Here is a 22,692-nt window from a genome sequence, read left to right as displayed (position 1 = left end):
GTCATGGGCTTTATTGAACTTTAATTTCCGAAGCTAATAAATGGTAAAAGGAAAGACTGTACAGTATAACAGAATAATAGCGATGTTGTTAATGTCTTTAATGATGACTTTCATTTCTGTAGCTAAAGACTGATAAAGGAGTGATTGTATGGTACAAAGGAATAATCACGATGTTGTAAATGTGTTTAATGTTGAAAAAATCCAATAAAACAAAGTAAAGGCACTATGACGTGCTGACCAGAAGGTCACAGGTTCAATTCCTGGTCTGTACTAATTTGCCTGATTTCAGCTGAGGCAGCACCTTTTGCCAATTGATTTCAGCTTCCCTGGGCTAGCGACTAGAAAAATCACCACGGGTTCTCGGTCCTAACTGCAAAGTGTTTGCATCTCGAGTGAGAACAGGAGTATTTAGGCTGGGATTGTCCTTCATGGTGCAAGAGCCCCATGACAATCATCTTTCAGGCAGAGATGAAAAATGGCTACTTAGGTAAGGCACCAATTTTACCGCCTGGGTGGGAATGCGGCCTAGCGAGTTATCTGGGAGCGGCAGCAGGGAGGCACGGCTGATTTTAATGGCTGGGTGTGATTATTAGCATGCCGCTTGCTGACAAAGAAGTCCAGGAAGTTGGCAAGGAGCGCATGTCCGACCTATAAAATTGGGCGGCTGGAGGCTAAATGTTAATTCATATAGGACCCCTACAATTGACAGAAAGAATGATCAGCTTTCATTTCATCAGTCTGAACTAGATTCAAACGTAGATCCAAAACATTAAAGAACACAGTGAAATAATGCAATGAGGAGGGCCTAATGCGTTCTCCTTATGATTGGCCCTGGAGCTTCAAGACCTACTCTGCAACCAATGCAATTGCCCAGGGATTGAAGCATTGGGATCATGTGCACAGGGTATGCACGAGGCCCATTAAGATAGCAGAAAATATTTAAATTAGGACGTTTCCCCGTAATGCAGTTAGAGTATTTCAGTGGCACGCAAAATATTTAGGCCCCCATTTTAACTCAGCTGCGGGCTATTGGCGTGTTCCCCGAATTTCGTGTTTCCCACACGAATCTAAATGATGTGGGAGATTGATGCAATTTTAACTCAATTGGCCAATTGATTTCCAACGTGTGGGAAGCCTTTGCAAATGGGTTTCTCATGACTGAAAGTCCCCTCCGATGATGTCATCATTGCTGCTGCATTTAAGGTCCACAGCAAGCCTTGCTTCTTCTGCAGACTGCCAAGCTTTCTCCATTTGATGGCACAGGAACCTGCCGTAAAATGGCCAGCGGGAGGCCGAGCAGCTCCTAAGTTTGACGAGGCAGCACTACAGGCATTGGTGGATGGGGCTAGGGCCCACAGGGAGGTCCTGTTCCCTTCATCAGGGAGGAAGAGGCCTCCCAGTCAGACCAAGGCTGTGTGGATACAGGTGGCTGGGGAAGTCAACTCCTTGGGGGTCACACGGCGCACCTGGATGCAGTGCAGGAAAAGATTCCACGACCTTCAATGCACTGGAAAAGTATGAAGTTTCCATCACCCTCAATCTGATCCCCATTGCCTTTCCTCACCAGCACTCAGCTTTAGCAATCTCTTCCTCCGCATCCCACTTGACACTCACATCCATGCACCCTTACCCATTCCCTCTCTCTCTATGCTCAGTCACATAACTATTCCACCATGCAGCCCTCACACTCCCTATCACTCTGATGCTTTGAACACAACTGACAACACACAGGGAGGGCCCTTGGTCTTGCAACCTCACTCCATCTTTGTCTCTCTCTAAGTATCGATGCTATGCAATCTCTACACTCACTCCTTCATTCTCACTCAACCTCCACTTGTCTCCCTCATTGCAGGAAAAGAGAGCTCACAATAAAAGGGAAAGAGCGAGGACAGGAGGAGGGCCACCATCATTAGCCCAGCTCACCCCCTGGGAGGAAGCCGTCCTGGAAATTGTCGGGGTTGAAAAAGATGCGCACGTTGGGGACGGACAGACGGGTGCATCACAGCAAGCTGGTGACAGAATAGTTTTCCATCTCTCTCATTGACATTGCATGAGTCGCTGATAATGATTCTGAAGCACTAACAGATGGACTTATGATCATCTGCAATATGCATAGTGCATGTAACCTTGACCTCACATCTCTAACTCTTTCCTTTACTCCCCCACAGGACCATCGAGAGCCCCCATCCCAACTGTCCAGGAGGAAGAGCCTGAGCTTCCAGACTCCTCAGAGGAAGCTGCAACCTCTGAGGGCACAGTGTCAGCAGAAATAAGCGCACCCAGCACCAGCGCAGACACTCACACCACGGTGGGACCTTCGGGACATAGAGTAGTGTTGTCACCTGGTGCATCACAGCTCACAAGTGAGCATCATCAGATTGTGGAGACAGGGACAGCAGTGGAGAGTCCTCGTTGGAGGGCGCAGGACTCTGCCAGCTCGGCTCAGCTGCATGTCGACCCTCTGCCTCTGGGTCCATCCATAAGATCAGAGGTGATGGAACTCCATGCACAGATGCAGGAGTCTCTGGCAGGTTTTGTCTCTAGGGTCGCTGCGAGTGTGGAGCGAATGGAGGAGTCCATAGCGAACATGAGCAGAGCCTTTGTGGAGTCATTGGCGCATGAACGCATGAACACGGAAAGGATGGCTACCTACATGGAAATGATTGCTGCTGGCCATGGAGGAGGTTAATCGCCAGGGTATGGAAAACATGGTGAGTGTTCAGAATAGAATGACATCTCTTGAGGAGCGATGGGCATCTATTGAACATAGAAACCAGACCTTCATGGAAGTCCTTCTGAGTAGGACTGCCATTGCAGATACGGGTCCCCATGGCCCCCCTGATGTGCAGCAAGGTGTTCTCCAACCACTTGCAGGCGCGGAGAGGAAGCTGACCCATGAGAGGGAGGTTGGTGGCAGACCTCAAGGAAGTGGGGGTTCCTCTCCAGGCGCTCACACTTCCATGCCACTGCAGAGCCCTCGGTCAGAACCCCACCGGAGTCCACACCCAAGTGAGATAGACGTCTCAACCCCTGCACAGTCGCAGGAGCAGTAGACTGTTGCTGAGCCCTCACAGGCTCGCCACCCCAGAGGACGCCCGCCAAAGGTGTTGAGACAGTAGCAGCAGGAAAGTGAGCAAGGGGCCTCCACATCTGCTGAAGCCACAGGGGAACCACTACGTAGGAGCACGTGTAAGAGGAAAATAAAGCACAAGTAGTCACAAGGGTAGTCACTTGGGTGAAATTTTATGTATTGTTAAAAAAAGCCATCAGATGAATTCTGTCAATAAAATCTCTGATAGTATGGCTGCTGCTGTATTTGTGGCGTGTGTCATTTCGCGAATGGGACTTTCACATTGAGGGCTTAGGATTTCTTGCAATTGTCAGTATGCTGGACAAATAGCTAGGAATCCGCAGGGTCTTGGCCACTGTCGATGCTCAGATAAGAAGCTGTGAGGCAAAAGTGCTTGATTGTCTAGGCTAAGCAAATCTGGCCAGGATGAATGCGTTCCTTGCATCCCGGGCAGCAATGTTCTGGCGTAAAGCTGCCGCTGGTTGTTGGTCCTCTGCAGGATGGTCGTTTTCGCCCTCCTCCTCCTCCTAATCATCATCTGAGGAGGGTATGTGAGGAGCCACTTGGTCCTCAGGAATCTGCAAGCCACGACGTTGTGCCATGTTGTGAAGTGCACAGCAAACCATGACGATTCTGGAGACCCTGGCTGCTGAGTACTGTAGGGCTCCACCTGATCTATCCAGGCATCTGAAGCGCATAGTCAGCAAACCGATGGTTTGCTCGATAATGGATCTGGTGGAAATGTGGCTGGAGTTGTAGAGCTCCTCAACTTTGTTGGCTGGCCTCCTCAACGGCGTCATTAGCCAAGTCCTCGGGATAGCCCTTGTCTCCAAGTAGCCATCCGTGAAGTTGGTCTGGTGGCCTGAATAGCGGAGGCACACTAGACTGGCGCAGTATGAAGGAGTCATGGCAACTGCCAGGGTACATGGCACAAACATGCAAAATCTCCTTCTTGTGGTCACATACCAGCTGAATGTTAAGGGAGTGGAAGCCCTTGCGGTTGACAAAAATACCTGGATTGCGATGGGGTGCCCTAAGGGCCACATGTGTGCAGTCAACGACACCCTGCACCCTTGGAAAGTCTGCCAGATGAGCTAATCCAACCGCTCGCGCCGTCACACTTACGCGATCCTTGGTGAAATGGATGTGATTGTGCGCAAGGACAAAGAGGGCATTGGTTACCTGCGTGATGCAAATGTGTGCGGCCGCCTGGGAAATGCCGCTGATGTCTGCTGATGATCCCTGGAATGAGCCTTAGGCAAAAAAGTTGAGTGCGGTGGTGACTTTGATGGCCACTGGTAAGGAGTGTCCACCTGGTCCTCTGGGTAGCAGGTCTTGCTGTAGCATTGCGCAGATATCAGTCACTACCTCTCGCGAAAGTCAGAGCCGCATTTAGCACTGCTGCTCAGTCATATTGAGGTAGCTGACCCTGTGTCTGTAGACCCTGTTTGGGGGTTATCTCCTGCGCCGACGGGCTTCCAGGCGCTGCCTCAGGTGGGTGAGCAGCAGCCGGTCGCTCCTGCTGCTGTTGTTCCTGGTTCTGCTGCTGCCGCGCCTGGTGCTCGAGCTCCTCTAATGCCCAGAAGGGAAGGAAAAAAATGGCTCCCATGCTTCTGGCATATGCCTCCGTTGAGGAAGCGCTGAGTGAAGGTGGCGAGAGGGGTTTCCCAGGAGTTCACACTGGAGATGTGTGTGAGGCTCCAATGTTCCACAGGTGTGGTTAAGCCTGATAAAAGTTGTCCCAGGCCTGAGACAAAAAATCCTGCCACCTGCAAATGATGGCTGATCAAATCTCCTCTTTAATGGTTGACCTGCAGCTGATAGTCAGCAAGCCAATAGTGCTCCTGCCAGGTTTCACAGTCGTGATTCCCACCAGGTGTGTTTTACATGGGAAAAGGGTTAAAAGTGCAAGGGACTGTTAAAATGTCATTATAGAGGCCATTTAGTGGTGAATAAGGGCCTTAAAGACCAGTCTCGCCTGTTGGATGCGGGACGGATTCGGGACCATCAGACACGCCTGAGTAAAAATGGCTGGGAGTCAGGAACCAGGCCGGGGGGGGTCCCGCCCGCCAGTTTTTGCGATTTTAACCCCCTGCACGCCTCCAAGCCCGCCTCCACAGCTCAGTTAAAATCGAGGCCTTAGTGTCCATTTGGTGTGGGAGAAATGCGAAGATGAGCAAATTTTTATTATTTATTGCCTCTCCTTTATATGGGGCCACCATTACCTTGCCCCACCATTTCCCTGGACCCCAATGGCTTATTATTCTCTGGGGACTTTATTTACCACTAGTTTTTTTTTTAAAATCTGATGGTCAAAAGGCAACATCAACCCTTCACTAGCTACTGCGTCGAATAGTTTGACTCACGACTCCCTTTATGCTCATGGAGTATCATGCACTACATGCTGACATTGCATTGTTGTGTGAGGTGCCTTCTGTTGCCTAGGCCCTAAGCTCTGGAATTCCCTGCCTATACCTCTCCGCCTCGCTACCTCTCTTTCCTCCTTTAAGACGCTCCTTAAAACCTACCTCTTTGACCAAGCTTTTGGTCACATGCATGAATTTATCCTTATGTGGTTCGGTGTCAAATTTTTTGTCTTAAAATACTCCTGTGCAGTGTCTTGGGACGTTTTGCTACGTTAAAGGCACTATATAAATACAAGTTATTGTTGTTGTTGAGGTCAGCTCATTTCTGTTAGGCACAAAACATGCTCAAGGAACACTGGCCCCAGTGTGTTCATCAACTGCTACATTCTCCATTCGTTGTTCTTCATTACCAATGCCTATTTATTTTTGTTAACTCAATCTCACGCTAAATTACAGATATGGATGGTGTTCCTGGTTAGTTTTGCCGATACTGGCATCAATCATGAAAAGCCAGCCATGACTCTGAATATTCCTCGTCATGCACTGTTTCATGACTTTAGTCATTATCACACTTCTTTCAACAGAAAAGCAATAACAGATGTGTTGTACTAAATAGGGTGTTGATTTATGCCTGTCACCGTGAAGAAAGTACAAAGAAACAACTTACATTAGTAGATAGTTGTGATGTAAGTGCGGAAACCTTGTCATGTGAGGATTCAAGTTCCCTACGTAGTTTGCGAATTTGCTGTAACAAAGAATTCTACTTTAACTCAAATTGTTTATAGCATTGCAGTTACCACATATAGTGGAAGCCTCTGAATGTAAAACATCCATTTTATTAAGCAAACACCAATAAGTGTACCGATTCTAATTACCAATAAGGTGTCTTGTCAGTGCCCCAGACTGATATAAATTGCAGCCATAATGGAGCACACAAAGCTGAACGTTGAGTTTCAACTGATTTCAGTACACGATAAGGATGAGTAGGAATGTATCTATTCTTGAGTAGACATACATTTAACCAAATATTCTAATTAACAAAATGTCCATTAACTGCCACACTGCACTGAGACAAATCAATAAATCTTCAAATATTCATACCTCGCCCTGGACCTTGTCTTCACTCTACAAGAAGTACAAATGAAACATTATTTTCAAACCTACAAATTAATGAATAATGCAGAAACCTTCTAAATGTCACCTTCCATCTAAACTGGTGTGCAATAGTACTAAATAGATACTGAAAGGAAACATTCAAGTCCCTTTCATTCTTCTGATCATATTCTGTAGCTCAGTAAATTAAGAAAACCGACAGCAGAGTCAATATCCTACATTTCCACACATCAAATGTTTCAGTACACAAAACCAACAAAAATTGGTTCAGTTTATCGAACTGTAGGAAAGGTACCCTTTCTTTGAGCAGACTGTCACGCTCTTATCTCTGCGCTGCAGTCTCTATATTGACATTTTTTGCACTGTAATTCTTTTGCCACATTACACACAAGATAATTATACAAACTTAACTGGTGTTTCTCAGACAGTGATAATAAAATGGAGACACAGGTGCCCATTTTGCTTGTGGAATTTGGGGCCATTTAAAGTTCATCTAAGGATGAATAAATAAATAGCATGGAATCCTTGTCTGACAAAGTGAGCTACTTTGAGATAATTAGTTCTAGTTTAAACTGTCATTTTTTTTCTCCAAACAAAGCAATACGGCGACCGTCTGCATGGGACCACATGGCAGAGATGACAGGGAGATGGAGTGGATCTGGACGCTCTCATGGCAGATCTCTGCTCTATGGAACAGGAACTCAGCAACATCAGTAAAGAACCTTCCAGACAAGACAGTGTTGTGAAAAAATCTCTCAAGGAGGAGGTGCCTGGTAAGATGCACAGCAAGGAAGTCAAACCTGCTCAGAAACAATCTGTCACTCGAACATCCTCCAAGCAGGGGTAGCTTAAAGGGCTCTTCTTCAGTAAGAAGCCCAAAATCTTTGCACACCAACTTTTCACTGGATGCTATCACTGCCCAACTGGAACAAGCCTCCCTCAGTATGGACGAAGCAGCACGCCAGACCAGTGCCATGACACAAGATATTAAACCTTCTGTGTCCCGTCAGCATAGGAGAACAGGATCAGCTGCAACTGTCAGCGATGCAGACATCCGCTCAACCAGTACCTCATCTCGATCCAGTATTACTTCTGCCACATCAAGTCAGGATTCTTTGGATATTGACAAGGTCGCTCGACCGCAGGATCTCGATTTGAACCAGCAAGGTCAACCCACGACAGAGCATGTTCCCTCGAGTCGCCACAGTAAACAGGTCAGACGCCACCTTGACTTTGCGGAGGAAGACTTGGAGCTGAGGACTATTGTCGGGCAGGAGTGCGGGAAAGGCGGAGCGAGGCGAGAGCGGACCCTATTGTGATGGCGCCGATGAAGATGGCTGCTGTCCTTGCGGGCTCCGTGCGCACCAGGCAGCTAAGTGGCCTTTGCTGCTTGGTGCGCTCGGCTCGTTAAGAAAAAAGCATTTCACTGACTGGATTTCACTTGTTGTATTTGGTTATGTGACAAATAAAATTGAAATTGAAATTGAATTGAAATATGTTTTTTTAATTAAACAACAAAATGTTATTCTCCTCGCATGATCACCATTCTGCACAACCTTTAGCGAGAACAGCGTATCTGTGTGGTCTAGAAAACTATCCATAGCTGGTAGGAAGTTAGCTTGTACTGTAACAAGATGGGTAGCATCAATTCGCCTCTCCATTAAAGTGGAGTGGCTCACTACTGGGAGTCACAATAGCCAGTGGAAGATTTAAAAATGACTACGAGTGGTCAACCGCATTCAGTGTCTCCAAATCTCAGACATTGGCTGACACTATTCTGCATTGTTCTTTCCTGGAGGCAGAATTTCCCATCCCTTTGTATCTCCTCTCCTAGTGGAAAGGAAATGCAGCACAACTGTGATTTTTTCCTTACAGCAGAGAAGGTTAAGGGGAGATAACAAGAGAAAACGCTGGAAAAACTCAGCAGGCCAGGACAGCATCCGTGGAGAGAGAAACAGAGTTAACGTTTCAGGTCGATGACCTTTTGTCAGAACTGGAAAAAAGCAGGAAATGGAAAGCAGGTTTAGGGGCTGGGAAAAGGGGGAGGGAATGAAAGAACAAAAGGGAAGGTCAATGATGGGATAGAAAGCAAGAGAGATTAAGAGACACTGAGAGACATTAAGAGATATTCAAGGCGAGAGGAGGTGGTAATGGGACAGGTTAAGGAACAAAGGATGGCTCTAGATGGGGTGTGAATTGTGCTGCCAGAATGAAGGACAGCTGCCATGTGGGAGGGAAGAGAAAAAAAAAGAAAATATATATATGTGATGGGGGCCGAGGGTATGATCTAAAATTGTTGAACTCGATGTTGAGTCCGGAAGGCTGCAAAGTGCCTAATCGAAAGATGAGGTGCTGTTCCTCGAGCTTACGCTGAGCTTCAGTGGAACAATGCAAGAGGCCGAGGACGGTGAGGTCCGAGTGGGAATGGAGCGGTGAATTAAAGTGACAGGACACCGGGAGCTCGGGGTCCCCCTTACGGACTGAACGGAGGTGTTCCGCAAGACGGTCACCCAATCTGCGTTTGGTCTCCCCAATGTAGAGGAGACCACATCGTGAGCAGTGAATACAGTATACTAAATTGCAAGAAGTACAAGTAAATCGCTGTTTCACCTGGAAGGGGTGTTTGGGGCCCTGGACAGTGGGAAGGGGGGAAGTATAAGGGCATGTGTTGCATCTCCTGCGCTTGCACGGGAAGGTGCCGGGCGAAGGGGAAGGGGTGCTGGGGGTGGTAGAGGAGTGGACTAGAGTGTCGTGGAGGGAGCGGTCCCTACGGAATGCTGAAAGGGGAGGTGAAGGGAAGATGCGTTTGGTGGTGGGATCACGCTGGAGGTGGCGGAAATGGCGGAGGATGATCCGCTGAAGGTTAAGGGGAGCTTTGATAGAGGTATGCCAAATTAGGAGGGGTTTTGATGGAGTAGATAGGGAGAAACTGTTTCCACTGGCAGGTGCTTCAGTAACCAGAGGACACTGATTGAAGATAATTGGCAAAAATCCAAGAAGGGAAATGAGGAGAATTTGATCTGGAATGCACTACCTGAAAGGGTGATAGAAGCAGATTCAAGAGTAACTTTCAAAAGGGATTTGGATATATACATGAAAAGGAGACATTTTCAGCGCTATGGGAAAAGAGCAGGGGAGTGAGGCGAATTGGCTAGCTCTACCAAAGAGCCGACACAGACGGTGGGCCGAATGGTCTTCTTCTGTGCTGTATGATTCCATGAACTGTGGTAATTGCAGCCATGGGTAGCCAGGCTTGTTCAATTCTTCATCACCGGGGAAACCAATCTACAAAGCATTGCAGTGTTGTATGCATAGCAGGCAACACAGAGCTGCTCAGATCTTGTTCCTATATTAAGGCGCTGAACCAGCTTTAGATACAGAGCGGACTGATTAGGAATATAGATTTTAAGGAGACTGACAGTCCATGAAATTATTCCGCTCTTCAGCACAATGTATAGAATTTTAAATAGAATATTGATTGGGGAGAACACAAAACAAAAACATGCAATTACTTTATCTATTGTATTCTCAAAACCACATTAACTAAACATCATATACATTTCCCAATACACATACATTTAAAGTCAGAGATGTAAAGCTGCCACTAAAATTTTTTCTAGAATTTAAAAAAAAGAAAAACCAAGACTTACCGTGGAATGAACAGATGATGTGGTGGAGGCAAGTGAAAGCACTGAGCCATGAACTGCAAAAATAGTTTTTCAAATTAAGATAAGTAATTTGTGATTGCTGCATTAAAATACATTTACATCTACAAATAGAAACAACACATTTCCCTATGTATCACTGTTTACATTGATGCACATCACAATAATAAAATCCAGTCACACTTCTCAAAGACAATCCTATTCCCAGCGTCACCGAACCCTCCAGATTGCAAACATCAGTTACACCATCAGCTCTTTATTGGACAAATGCTAGTTTTCTTTAGATATTCTCTGCCCGTTTCTTTCTACTGTGTGCTGTTCACCACCTCACACAGCCTCCGGCCAAGAAAGAGTTTGTTGTCCATTTCTCCCATGAGTGCTTTCAATGCATGACTTGACTGACAAGATTTGCAATTTGGAGGAGTGAGATGGACATCAATATTTCCTACCCTCCCCTCTCCAAGAGGAAAGCTGTCCCAATGTATAATTGACAAGTGGAGAAATGTTAGTTTAACACAGGAATATCTTCCTCAGTGAGATGAACCTTGATGTAGTACGATAACAAGAGAGGACAACATTGCATCAAACACAGGCTCAAATTGGTTAAGATAGTTAAAATTAAAATGGTTGAAGCAGTATATCAGTTTTAAGCTTTTAACCATTTGCTGGGATCAGCAATGCCAGTTCTGCAATATGACTAATTCAAGCTACAATCTGTTGCTGAAAGCTGAGAGAGCCCACATTTTGTTGAAATCAGCACTATGCTGTAAAATAAATAGATCCAGCAAAAAATGTATTTAAAGGCACTACTTCCAGGAGAAATTAAAATTTGACACTTACTGAATTAAGTGTGTGAACACAGGATTAGCACTAAAAGCATAATGGTAGAGATTAGAAGAATATTTTTCACATAGTGCACCTTACTGCATTCTCAGGACATCCCAAAGCACTTTACAATGGATGGCAGACGCAATTTAACATGGCAATATATTTTAGGAGGCAAAACAACAATGGGAGTTTGCATGTACTGGAAAGGCAATGAAGAGTATAGATCAATAGAGACATCTAGGGGTTCGATTACATGATTCCCTAAAAGTATGATTGCAGGATAAAGTGATAGAAAGGGCCAGTAGTATTTTGAGTGTTATAAATCCTTATTTTAAAATTATCACTAAGACTGTGAGGAGACGGGTTAGGTGAAGTTAATTTGTGCAGAGTTGCTAGAGTATCAAATGCAGGGCTATGGGATGGCAGCAAGGCAGTGGGATTTGTTGTAGGGGATAGTATAGTCAGGGGGATAGACACTGTTCTCTGCAGGTGTAACCGGGAATTCCGAAGGCTGCGTTGCCTGCCCGATGCCAGGGTTAAGGATATCCCCTCACGGCTGGAGAAGAACCTGGAGTGGATCCAGTTGTTGTGGTCCACATAGGAACCAATGACATAGGCAGAATTAGGAATGAAGTTCTGCTGAGAGAGTTTGAGGAGCTAGGATCCCAAATCAAAATGCAGAACCTCACAGGTAATAATCTCTGGATTGTTACCTGAGCCATGTGCAAATTAGCATAGGGACAAGTAGGTTAGAAGGTTAAATGCATGGCTGAAAGAGTGGTGTGGGAGGCAGGCGTTTCAATTCTGGGTAAAAATAAGCAGAGTGGGTCAGAGAGCTTAACAAAGGCAATAGGGCATCAATGACTAAGGTGACATCAGGGAAAAATAGAAAAAAGTTAAAGCTAAAGACACTATATCTGAATGTGCGAAGCATTCGCAACAAAATAGATGAATTGATAGCACAGATAGAAATAAATGGATTTGATCGAATAGCCATTACGGAGACGTGGTTGCAGAGTGACCAAGATTGGAAACTAAATATTCCAGGATACTTGACTTTTTGAAGAGATAAGCAGAATGGAAAAGGAGGGGGTTTAGCCCTGTTAATAAAGGATGGGATAAAGACAGTAGAGATAAAAGATCTTAGCTCAGAAAAACAAGATTTTGAATCACTTTGGGTGGAGCTAAGAAATAAGGGGCAGAAAAATCTGGTGGGAGTAGTTTATAGGCCCCCCCAACAGTAGTTGTAGTGTTGGGCAGAGTATAAATCAGGAAATTAGAGGTGCATATAACAAGGATAATACAGTAATCATGGGGGACTTTAATTGTCATGTGACTGGGGAAACCAAATTTGCAGTAATAGTGCAGAGGACAAGTTCATGGAATGTATTCAAGATGGTTTTCTAGATCAGTATGTTGAGGAACCAATAAGGGAAAAGGCTATTTTAGATCTAGTATTGTGCAATGGGACGGTTAATTAATAACCTTGTAGTAAAGGAGACTCTGGGGAACAGTGATCATACTATGATAGAATTTGATGATGTTGAGTTTGAGAGTGATTTAGTTAAGTTCGAAACTAGGGTCTTAAATCTGAACAAAGAGAGGCGAATTGGCTAAGGTAGGTTGGAAACTAGATTAAAAGATATGATGGTAGATAAGCAATGGCAAATATTTAAAGAAATAATTCACAATGAATGTACATTCCCTTAAAGAATAAAAACCCCACGGGAAAAATGTTCCAACCGTGGCTAACAAGATAAGTTAAAGATAGTATTAGATTAAAGGAAGAGACTGATACTGTTGCCAGAAAGAATAGTAAGCCTGAGGATTGGTAGGATTTTAAAATTCAGCAAAGGAGGACCAAGAAATTGATATGGGCCGCGATTTCCCCAACCTCGGCGGGTCCGTGGCGGGCAACATCGCTGGCAGGTCCTGAACTCGCTGCTGACTCCAGCCCGCAGACCTAAATGATTTTCCCAATTGGGCTGGTTAAGCCTACCCAGTGCGTTTGCCGTCCAATTGAAAGAAACGGGTCTGATGACGTCAATTGATGATGCGCCAGCCAGTTTCCTTAAAGGGACCATGCGCAAATTGATTTTGACATTTGCGCTATCAGTGTTCTACAGCATTGAGGTGCTGCAAATACTGAAACACTGCACAGAAGTGCACGGCTGCCCCCAGGCCTCCCTCCATATGTTTATGGAGGGAGTCACAGCATGCAGGGAGGTTCTCTTCCCTTCCAATGGGCGGAAGAGACCTACCTAGGAGACCAAGGCAGCCTGTTTGCACTTTACACAGGACACAAGCAGGGATGTCATCAGGATGACCAGGCTGCAGTGGCGCAAACCTTTCAATGATCTCAGTAGATCACGAAACATTAGTACAAAGCCACACTCAACCTCATCCTGCTGTGCCACTCATCACATCCCTATCACTCTGTTTTCCCTATCCTATTCCTGCACATCCTTGCTCACACCAACTTACCTTGCACCTCCACTTATGCTGCTCTATCTGCATTATCACATCCCCATCTCACTAACCTCATCCTCGTCCAATCATACCAACTAACAGCACACAAGGGTAGGCACTTGTGTGTTTTAGCCAATGTTCATGTGAAGTTTCTATTAATGTGCTGTCAAACATTGAAACCTTTATTTTCAACACTTTGCGTTCTTGGACAAATCTGTGTGCACCTTTGGAAGTGGCTTAGTGAGTAGCAGTGAATGGTGAGACATAACGGTACCCCCCGCCCCCTCACCCCGCAATGGTGAGGAGTGTGAAAGGAATGGCTTGGACATTGTAGGGATGCTTTATGATGTTGGTGTAGGGTGGTGCCAACCTGGCACATGTGGCAACCATGGTGTACAGCGTCAAGTGAAGTAAATCTGGCCATAGTGAGACCATCCCTGGCCTCCCAGGCAGCAATGTGGTCAGGTGTTGATGTCCTCTGTCCTGTGCAGCATCAGTTGATTGCGGAGAAGGTTGGTGTTGCTGGTGCTCCTGGTGTTGGGGCTGATCGTGGTGAGATTCTGAGGACCAAGGTGAGATAGTTTGAAGGGCGCAAGTGCTGATGTAATAGATGACATGTGAACTTGAGGTGAGAGATTGTTCCAATGAGGTGAAATTGGATTGAGTGCTTACTCCAAACACTTCCACCCTGCATAAAGCTCAATCTGTCTTCCAAATGCAGTAAGCAACAACTTCCGAACTTGGAAAGTGAACAGATGTGAGATGGGAGCTTTTATAGCACATTTGCAGCTGTCAAGTAATGAGATGATTCCATGGTCATACAACTCCCGACCTCCTTACCTGACGTGATCCCCGAGCAGCGTGGACCCCGTGGCTGACCTTGTAAAATGAAAAGGTGAGCTCAAAATACTTCTTAATGGACTGTTAACAATGATCTGAATTGCCTCCCCCACGGCTGCATGTTGAATCTGTTCAGCGCTGACAGACCTGACATCTAGGAAAGGTGTGTGGCGGTGGGTTGACAGCGGGGTCCCGACCCGGTCAAAACATTTTTTCCCCACCCGACCCGCCACTGAACACGCCCACTGACCCCCCCTGAAAAATTCCCCCTATAGAGAGGGAAAACAGAATGAGAGTAAACTAGCAAGAGACATAAAAACAGATTGTAAAAGCTTCTATGGGTATGTAAAAAGGAAGAGATTAATTAAAGTAAACATGGATCCCTTACAGGCAGAGACAAGCAATATTATAACATGGAATAAGGAAATGGCAGAGACATTAAACAAATACTTTGTATCTGTTTTCATGAAAGACACAAAAAACATTCTGGAAATAGTGGGGAACCAAGGGTCTAGATGGAATGGGGAATTTAAAGAAATTAGCATTATTAAAGAAATAGTACTGGAGAAATTAATGGGACTAAAAGCTGATGAATACCTTGGACCTGATGGTCTACATCCTAGGGTTTTGAAAGAGGTGGCTACGCAGATAGTGGATGCATTGGTTTTGATCTTCCAGAATTCTCTAGATTCTAGAACGGTCCTTGCAGATTGGAAGGTTGCAAATGTAACCCCGCTATTCAAGAAAAGGAGAGAAAACAGAACTACAGGCCAATTAGCCTGGCATCAGTCATAAGGAAATTCTAGAATCTACTACAAGGGATGTGGTAACAGGGCACTTAGAAAATCATAATAGGATTGGGCCGAGTCAACACTGATTTATGAAAGGGAAATCGTGTTTGACAAATCTGTTAAGAGTTTTTTGAGGTTGTAACTAGCAGGGTAGAGAAGGTGGAACCAATGGATGTAGTGTATTTGGATTTTCAGAAGGCATTCAATAAGGTGCCACACAAGAGGTCATTACATAAAATTAGGGCTCATGGGTTGAGGATTGGGTAGCGGACAGAAAACAGAGAGTAGGAATAAATGGGTCATTTTCAAAGCAGGCTAAAGGCATCTAGTAGCAACTATAGGTCTTCTATAACCCGAAACTACTGCTAGATGCTTCGACAACAGTTTTCAAACTTTAGGGTGTGGGGACACTAGCAATTTTTGACAAGAGGCAGTTTCAAACAATCAAAAGAAACAGTGGTACCAGTGCAGAAACATTTTTTCTTGGCACATTATGGCCTAGAAATTCAGTATAGCCACTTCTGGGGCGGTAAAGTCGGGCGGCCGCTAAAGTTTGCGCCCGGCGCAAAGTCGCGCCCCCTTCGCCGATATTCAGTCGCATCGCCCCAAGAGGTTGCTGCTGCGCTAAAACAGGCGATGCACGACTATCTTTAGGCGCTATGCCGGCGGTGCTGAGCGATACCCTCGAGGCCGGGCGCAGCGCCGGTGCGGCGAGTTCTTGATTGACGGCAGACACTCTGGCGCCGGTCAGCTCTTAAAGGGGGAGGGTGGATTTGTTTGCCTGTCACGCCCTGCACACTGCAGCCCTCAACCTAGGCCTGACCACTTCAGCTTCACCTGCACAACGCCCAGGGCTATGGAGAAGGCCAGGGAGAGAGCGCAGCGCTTCAGCGACGGTGACCTGAGGCTGCTGGTTGGCGGAGTGGAGCGCAGGCGCCATGTTCTGTTCCCAGAAGGTGGCAAGAGGCCGCTGCCCAGCGCCTACCGGAAAGCCTGGAGGGAGGTCTCCAACAGGGTGTCTTCCAACAGCGTGGTTGCCAGGACTCCTGTGCAATGCCGGAAGAAGTTCAACGATCTCACTCGGGTTGTCAGGGTGAGTACCCTTTCCAGTGTCCTCCTCATCCTTGCATGTGCACCTCACTTTATGGGCAAAGGGACCTGAAAGCCCTAATGGCCAGCCCTCATCCAGCAGCTATGGGACTGGCATGAAAATCACTTGCACATTCAGCACTTTACACACGGTACAAGCTATTCGACCATGGGAGGCAGTGCAGACAAGATCAGGGCTACACACTGTACAAGCTATTCGACCATGGGAGGCAGTGCAGACAAGATCAGGGCTTCACACTGTACTTAGAGGCCGTCCTTTCTCTTGCAGGCCAAGGTGGCGCACAACCGGCGCAGCCGACCTGAGACCGGGGGAGGCCATCCTGACCTCAAAGAGCTCTCCGACCTTGACCAGCGTGTGGAGCGCATTATGGAAGGCCGGCTGATTGGCCCCGTCACCAGTGGAGATGCCGACCCTGTTCTGGGCACCAATGGTAAGGGCATCACCTTTTGGACCTCTCTCGTTCCACTTGCGCATGAGATCAGCATCCTTTGCCACTGTCCGACCAATGCGGTGAATGGCAGCACTCATGCCTCCCTCGCTGCCGCCCTGTCCTCACTCTAAAGCTACTCTTGTGCCTTCCTGCTTTCAGATGGTGAATCGTCAGGTGAGGAGGCGGGCCCTCAAGCTGCCACTGTCAGCCCTTCGGAAGACGAAGAGGAGGAAGAGGAAGGCGGCCCATCAGTGCCAGCCTCAGCCGCGCCAGCCCATGGCGATGTAGGGGACACGTCTTCCCTGGAGGGGAGCCGGGGGGAACGGTCGGAGGAGAGTGAAGCTCCGGGGCCCAGCGGCCTGCAGCAACGCGGGAGGGGTGGGGAAGCTCGGCGGACTTCTCCCCAGAGGGTGAGTGCGGCCTCCAGTCCTGCGACGGTGAGCGCAGAGGAGGTGCGGCTCCTGGAGGAAATGGCCGTCCAGGCTGAGCGCAGGCACAATGAGCTCATGGCTGCAGTGGCAAGAATGCCTGACTCCATTGAGTCTTTGTCAAGGAGTGTGCAGCAATTTGGAGCAGCACAGGCCAGGAGTCTGCAGGACTTCGCGGCAGCACAGGCGGCTTTGAGCCAAGTGCTCAGTCGTGCCGTCCATTCACTGGCTGTTGTCATGCGGACACAGACCAGGGCCACACGGGCACTAACTGCTGCCACCCTCGCTGGATCAGCCAGGCATCGCCACGGCACCCACCGCGCAGCAGCAGCCCAGCAGTCTGTCCTTCAGCTGTTTGCTGCGCATGCTGCAGTGCTGGCCCGTGCGAGTGCCACTGTATCAGGCGACCAGCGAGCACCTGCGATCTGCCAGGTTGGCACCATTCCTGCAGCCGACACTGCCACTCCGCCATTGCAGCTGCCACGAGCCGCTGGACAGACTGCTGCCGCCCAGCCAGAGTTGGAGCAGTCAGCAGCCGGCCACTCCAAGGCCAGAGCTGGTGCAGGCCGACCCCCAAGGGCATCTGCCGTCACGCCATCTGCCCCTCAGCAGCCTTCCCCCAGCCTTGCTGCAGCCACTGGGCTCCCATTGAGGAGCTGCTGCAGGGCGGGCAGGGGCCAGGCAAGGATGCGAAAGGCATCGCCCTTGCAGGGCAAAAAGTAGAAGGTATGCTCAAATGCCTGTTGTGTTTTTGTAAGGCCGAGACTGGTGTCTTTCTTTCTTTTTGTAAGGCCGAGACTGGTGCAGTTGTGTTTTTGTAAGGCCGAGACTGGTGTCTTTCTTTCTTTTTGTAAGGCCGAGACTGGTAGTTTTGTGTTTTTGGAGGGGGCTTCTCCACATGAGCATGTAATGTGGGAAGGGCAGAGGTTTACAATAAATTATTGTTGTTAAATTGCACTGTGCATGGTTTTTTTGTTAAGTCCTGGTTGCCCTGCTCGGCTGAGGGCTTGTGGAGCGGCTACATTCATCTGCTGACATTGGCACAAGCCATTCCCTGAGAGGGGGCCTAGAACCGACGTTCAATAAGCCGGCGACGGGCGGCCCTTGCACTTTCTGCCTCCCTCCTGTGCTGGTCCTCCTCCTCCTCCTCCTCAGGTGGTCCTCCAATGTCTGGTGGCAGTGGCTGAGTCCTGCGGATAGCCAGGTTGTGCAGCATGCAGCAAACGACCACGAAATGGGAGACTCGCTCCGGCGAATATTGTAGGGCTCCACCGGAACGATCCAGACAGCGGAACCGTTGCTTCAGGACGCCGATTGTTTGTTCGATGATGTTCCTGGTCGCTTGATGGCTATCGTTGTATCCCTCTTCAGCAGGGGTGCTGGGCGCACGGAGCGGGGTCATCAGCCAGGTACACAAAGGATAGACTTTGTCCCCGATAAGCCATCCTCATGGGTGAGGCTGGGCCTGGAACATGTCTGCCACAGAAGTCTGTCGCTGGATGAAGGCATCGTGGCTGCTGCCTGGAAAGCGGGCATTGACAGCTAGGATGAGCTGCCTGTGGTCACACACCAGCTGGACGTTCAGCGAATGGTAGCCCTTCCGGTTGCGGTAATCCTCGGCATTCTCCAGAGGTGACCGCAAAGCCACATGCATGCAGTCAATTGCGCCCTGCACCATGGGGAAGCCCGCGAATGCTGCAAAGCCCATTGCATGCTGTTGCTGCTTGGCAAGGGCCATGGAGAAGGAGATGAACTGACATCTCCTTTTGAAAAGGGCATTGATGACCTGGCGGATGCAGCAATGCACGGCGAACTGGGAGATGTTGGAAATGTCCCCAGTAGCGGATTGGAAGGAGCCGGTGTCATAGAAGTTGAGAGCCACCGTCACCTTCACTGCCACCGACAGAGACGTCCTGCTCCTCAGCTGTGGCTGCAGATCACCGCCAAGCAGGTGGCAGATCTCTGTGACCACCTCCCTTCGGAATCGCAGCCTCCGAACACACTGCTCGTCAGACATGTTGAGATAGGAGAACTGCTGGCAGTATACCCTGGGTGGGTAAGGCCTCCTTTGCCGACGCCTGTTGCCCCCTCTCCATCTAGCCAGGGCTGCCACTCTCTCACGGCGTCTGTGAGCCCTTTGGATGTAATTGAGAAAGCCAGCGTTTACACCCATTGCAGCCCCCATAATATGCTGGCAAACAATGAGATGTCAATGAAGGCAAAGACAAGTGGAAAGCTGTGGCCTGAAGCCACAAGTACCGGTCCGAGTGATGAGCCAAAGCAGAAAGCTCTCTACCTTGGTCTCTCTGCAAAGATCCGTCTCTCAAGAAGGAGTGCTGCGAAATGGCAGCCTTTTATAGTGCAGGAGGAGTGCCCTTTAATTTGCGCCCCCCGCGCCCCGCATCGACTGAGCACCGTTCCACTGTAACAGTCGCTAAGGGCGCCAAGCGCACAATGGGGTGAAGCGACTGAATTTCCGGTTTGGGGCGCACAAAGGGCGTTGCACGAGGAAATGACGTCAGGATCTGCGCGCGCAGCTGAGCGCGCGCAAAGACTTTGCGCCGCTGCTAAATCTTGAGTGAAGTTGGGGTGAGGCGCAGATCGCGCTGCGCCCGGCCGCTAGCCGCCTAGCGCCCGACATCTACTCCTCCTAAGGCGCTACCGGCTGGCGCAACCAACTGAATTTCTAGGCCTACTTCTCTTACAAAAACTAATAAGTCAACAAATACAGAAAAATAAAACAATCAAGTGAGACTGACAGAAATTGCTGACCTCTGGGATCCCTAAGCAGCTGGGGAACCACTGCTCTACAGAATAGTCATCCAGTAATGAAACATAAGAACATAAGAAATAGGAACAGGAGTGGGCCATTCGGCCCCTCGAGCCTGCTCCGCCATTCAATAAGATCTGATCTTGGCCGAAACTATACTTTTCTGCCTGTTCCCCATAACCCTTCGCTCCCCTGTAGTTCAAAAATCTGTCTATCTCAGCCTTGAATATATTCAATGATTCGGCCTCCACAGCTCTCTGGGGTAGAGAATTCCAAAGAAACACATATGTTTAGCTTTAGACAACAGCACTTGTCTTTGCTAACGAGGTCGTTGTAGTTTAACACCACTAAAGGACCACCACTGAATTTTCCATCTGTTCTTGATGAATACTACAGAATTCCACGAGGAAGAAAAGAAACCTGTGAAAGAATAATTTAAAAACTTGGATATAAATAGCATTTTCTCATAATGTTAATTGTGGCCTCAAGGTAGATAGTCTTGCTGTTATCTGATCAGGGTTAGTGGAGTGATTCTTTTCCCACTGGGATTTTTGGGTTTGTATGTTGCACTGGAAAATGTAAAAATTAACAGGCAAGTGAATAATTCACACTAATTATCTGAATGTGCTCCAAACAACAGTACAGTACCACCTTTGGGCACAAAACCCCAGTGGGGTGGAGCCAGGTAAAAGAAAGAAATGAGTACAAAACAGAAAATAAATCGCGATGCAACATGAGGAGAAATTTAGTGAAAATGTATTGCATGAATAAATTAAACAAGGAAGAGAAGAAAGGAAATCATCTCCGCTAAAGAAAAACAGATCGACTATCAGTTTAATGTGAATTTACTTCACAAGACTATATAATTTACAGATGTGATCAAGGTAACTGAAGGAGATGCCAAACCACACATTGTCTATAGACATATACATGATTTTCTTATTCAGAAAAAGAAATTATTCTCCTTATGTACTGTTGACTTTTACAAAAGAAAAGATATAGACCCCGAAAATCCACGAGTTCTGCCCATTGGTGCTGTTAACCCTTTAGAATTCCCGGTGTCAGGGTTAGTGAAATAAAGTGGGTGGGTGCCTGTGCCAGTATTGGTGTGGCTGCAGCAAGCTGCAGGGGGAGGAGATGGTGGCATTGGCCAGCTATTGGGGTTGACTGTCAGCAGGTCCAGCTGAAGAAGTGTACTATCTTAACAAACTGGCCCTTTTCCAAGAAAGACATTTACCTTACAGCAGCTAATCGATTTGTGGCTGAGCGCTGTAAAGAAACCAGCCTCCCCAAATGTGGTGGGCCTCACTTCAGTCAGCTGATAAATACTCTATGGGGATTCAAGAGGCAGAACATAATTATATCATCCAGCTAGTTCCATCTCCTTCTCTTATGTTAACTGTAATGGGGAGGGTGCAAGAACTGTTCGGCTGCCTCAAAAAACAATGGCACATAGAATGGGATGGAGACTTGGTATAAATGGGTCTTGACCCCATTTCCACCCCTACTAACCCCCTCTCCTTAGATAATGCCCCCAGTATGCTCTAACCCTCAGGAAATGTGGGGCCATAATAGCGCTATGGCTCCTTTATTGTTGCCATAAAAGATAAGGCACACTGGGAGGTCCAGAACAGAGTCAATCCTTTTATTAAATGACTGCAAGAACCTGGGTGTTCCAGTGAATAATTATTGTTATCTTCCTAAAAATACACTCGAAGTACTTTCTACCGCCAATCTGTCAAGAGTATAAGGAAACTTCTCCAGGATCATGTTGAATAGACCTTTTTACAAACACTCTGAGGCACAATCGATATCTGCCTGCTGAGACAAGGCAATTTGCTCCCAGAAGGCACTCAATCTGTCTAACTAATGAAATTACTCATTAGGGGATGTGCAATTCAAAATATCAGTCAAAACTGGGATTCGAATCAACAACATCATGGTATCCAGGTTATTTTAAAGAGAAACAATTCCTTCCTGAACATGATATTCTTGTTAAATTATTTTGTCAGCTCTTGGAAACAACAGTTGATTGAGCAAACGACCGCTGCAACATCATATGATGAAAATGTTAATTTTTCCACTAGGATAAAAGATATTGTTTGAGTGTTATGAATGGTATAAAATGATTAATACTGGACAAAAAGGTTTAGTATCAAGGTTCATAGATATTAATGTACTTAAATTTATGTCTGTAATGTTCATTGGCTGTGAAGTGCTTTGGGACATCTCGAGGTCATGAAAGGCGCTACATAAATGTGTCTGCTTTCTTTCTTGTCTATGACAGCATAACTTAAAGTTAGATGTGCTTTGTATGGGCAATGGTTTCAAAATGCACATCAAAAATAATAACTACATATATTGCCAAATAATCCTGCAACATCAATTATCTTAAAAATGATTCACTTAACAGCGGTTGAAAGTGAAAACATTTAATCTTACCATCATCCACAGGATCCCTAAATGAACCCGAGCGGATCATTCCTTTTGGTCTTTCTGCCAAAGAAATCGTGCTCCCCATCTGCAAACTTCCATACAAGTCGAAAGAGGAGTCATGAGTTGGAATGCTGTTTGAGCGCATCATTTTTGGAGTGGGACTGCTGAGCTGGGACACTACAGTGGGACTTGCTGTTAATGAAGTAATAAATATATTCAGCTAAACTGCACATTGCAAAGAGAAAACAGGAAGAAATCTTTATGTGGACTTTGATGTGAGGAGATACACAGAGAAATAAAGATTTAGCAGTCCGCGTTGAGCTTGGACAGAACTGCTCATGAATCTGAATCTCATTTGGGTAAGTGGATCAGATA

General features: G+C 47.1%; 1 protein-coding gene across 8 annotated transcripts in view; it reads right to left on the bottom strand.

Moving 5' to 3' along the window:
* The window catches only part of LOC147105264 (neuron navigator 1-like), a 632,986-nt gene that overhangs the window by 130,803 nt on the left and 479,491 nt on the right, over nucleotides 1-22,692 (bottom strand). For 4 of the 8 annotated variants that reach the window (XR_015081721.1, XM_086011440.1, XM_086011442.1 and 1 more), the window contains 4 exons: nucleotides 22,324-22,509; nucleotides 10,200-10,252; nucleotides 6,538-6,561; nucleotides 6,104-6,181 (listed from right to left, as the gene is read on the bottom strand). Coding sequence is in view for 7 of the 8 variants with exons in the window: in XM_086011440.1 (XP_085867566.1) it covers nucleotides 6,104-6,181; nucleotides 6,538-6,561; nucleotides 10,200-10,252; nucleotides 22,324-22,509 (341 nt within the window). In the remaining variant the exon portion in view is untranslated. The remainder of the gene's footprint in view (nucleotides 1-6,103; nucleotides 6,182-6,537; nucleotides 6,562-10,199; nucleotides 10,253-22,323; nucleotides 22,510-22,692) is intronic. The other 4 variants (XM_086011441.1, XM_086011446.1, XM_086011443.1 and 1 more) reach the window with 3 other exon arrangements.

The sequence above is a fragment of the Somniosus microcephalus genome, chromosome 18 (genome assembly GCF_052327205.1).
Source record: "Somniosus microcephalus isolate GS21.2 chromosome 18, FLI_Smic_1.0, whole genome shotgun sequence".
NCBI lineage: Eukaryota > Metazoa > Chordata > Chondrichthyes > Squaliformes > Somniosidae > Somniosus > Somniosus microcephalus.
Note: the sequence above shows the minus strand (reverse complement) of the source record. Positions and strands in the feature narration are given on the sequence as shown.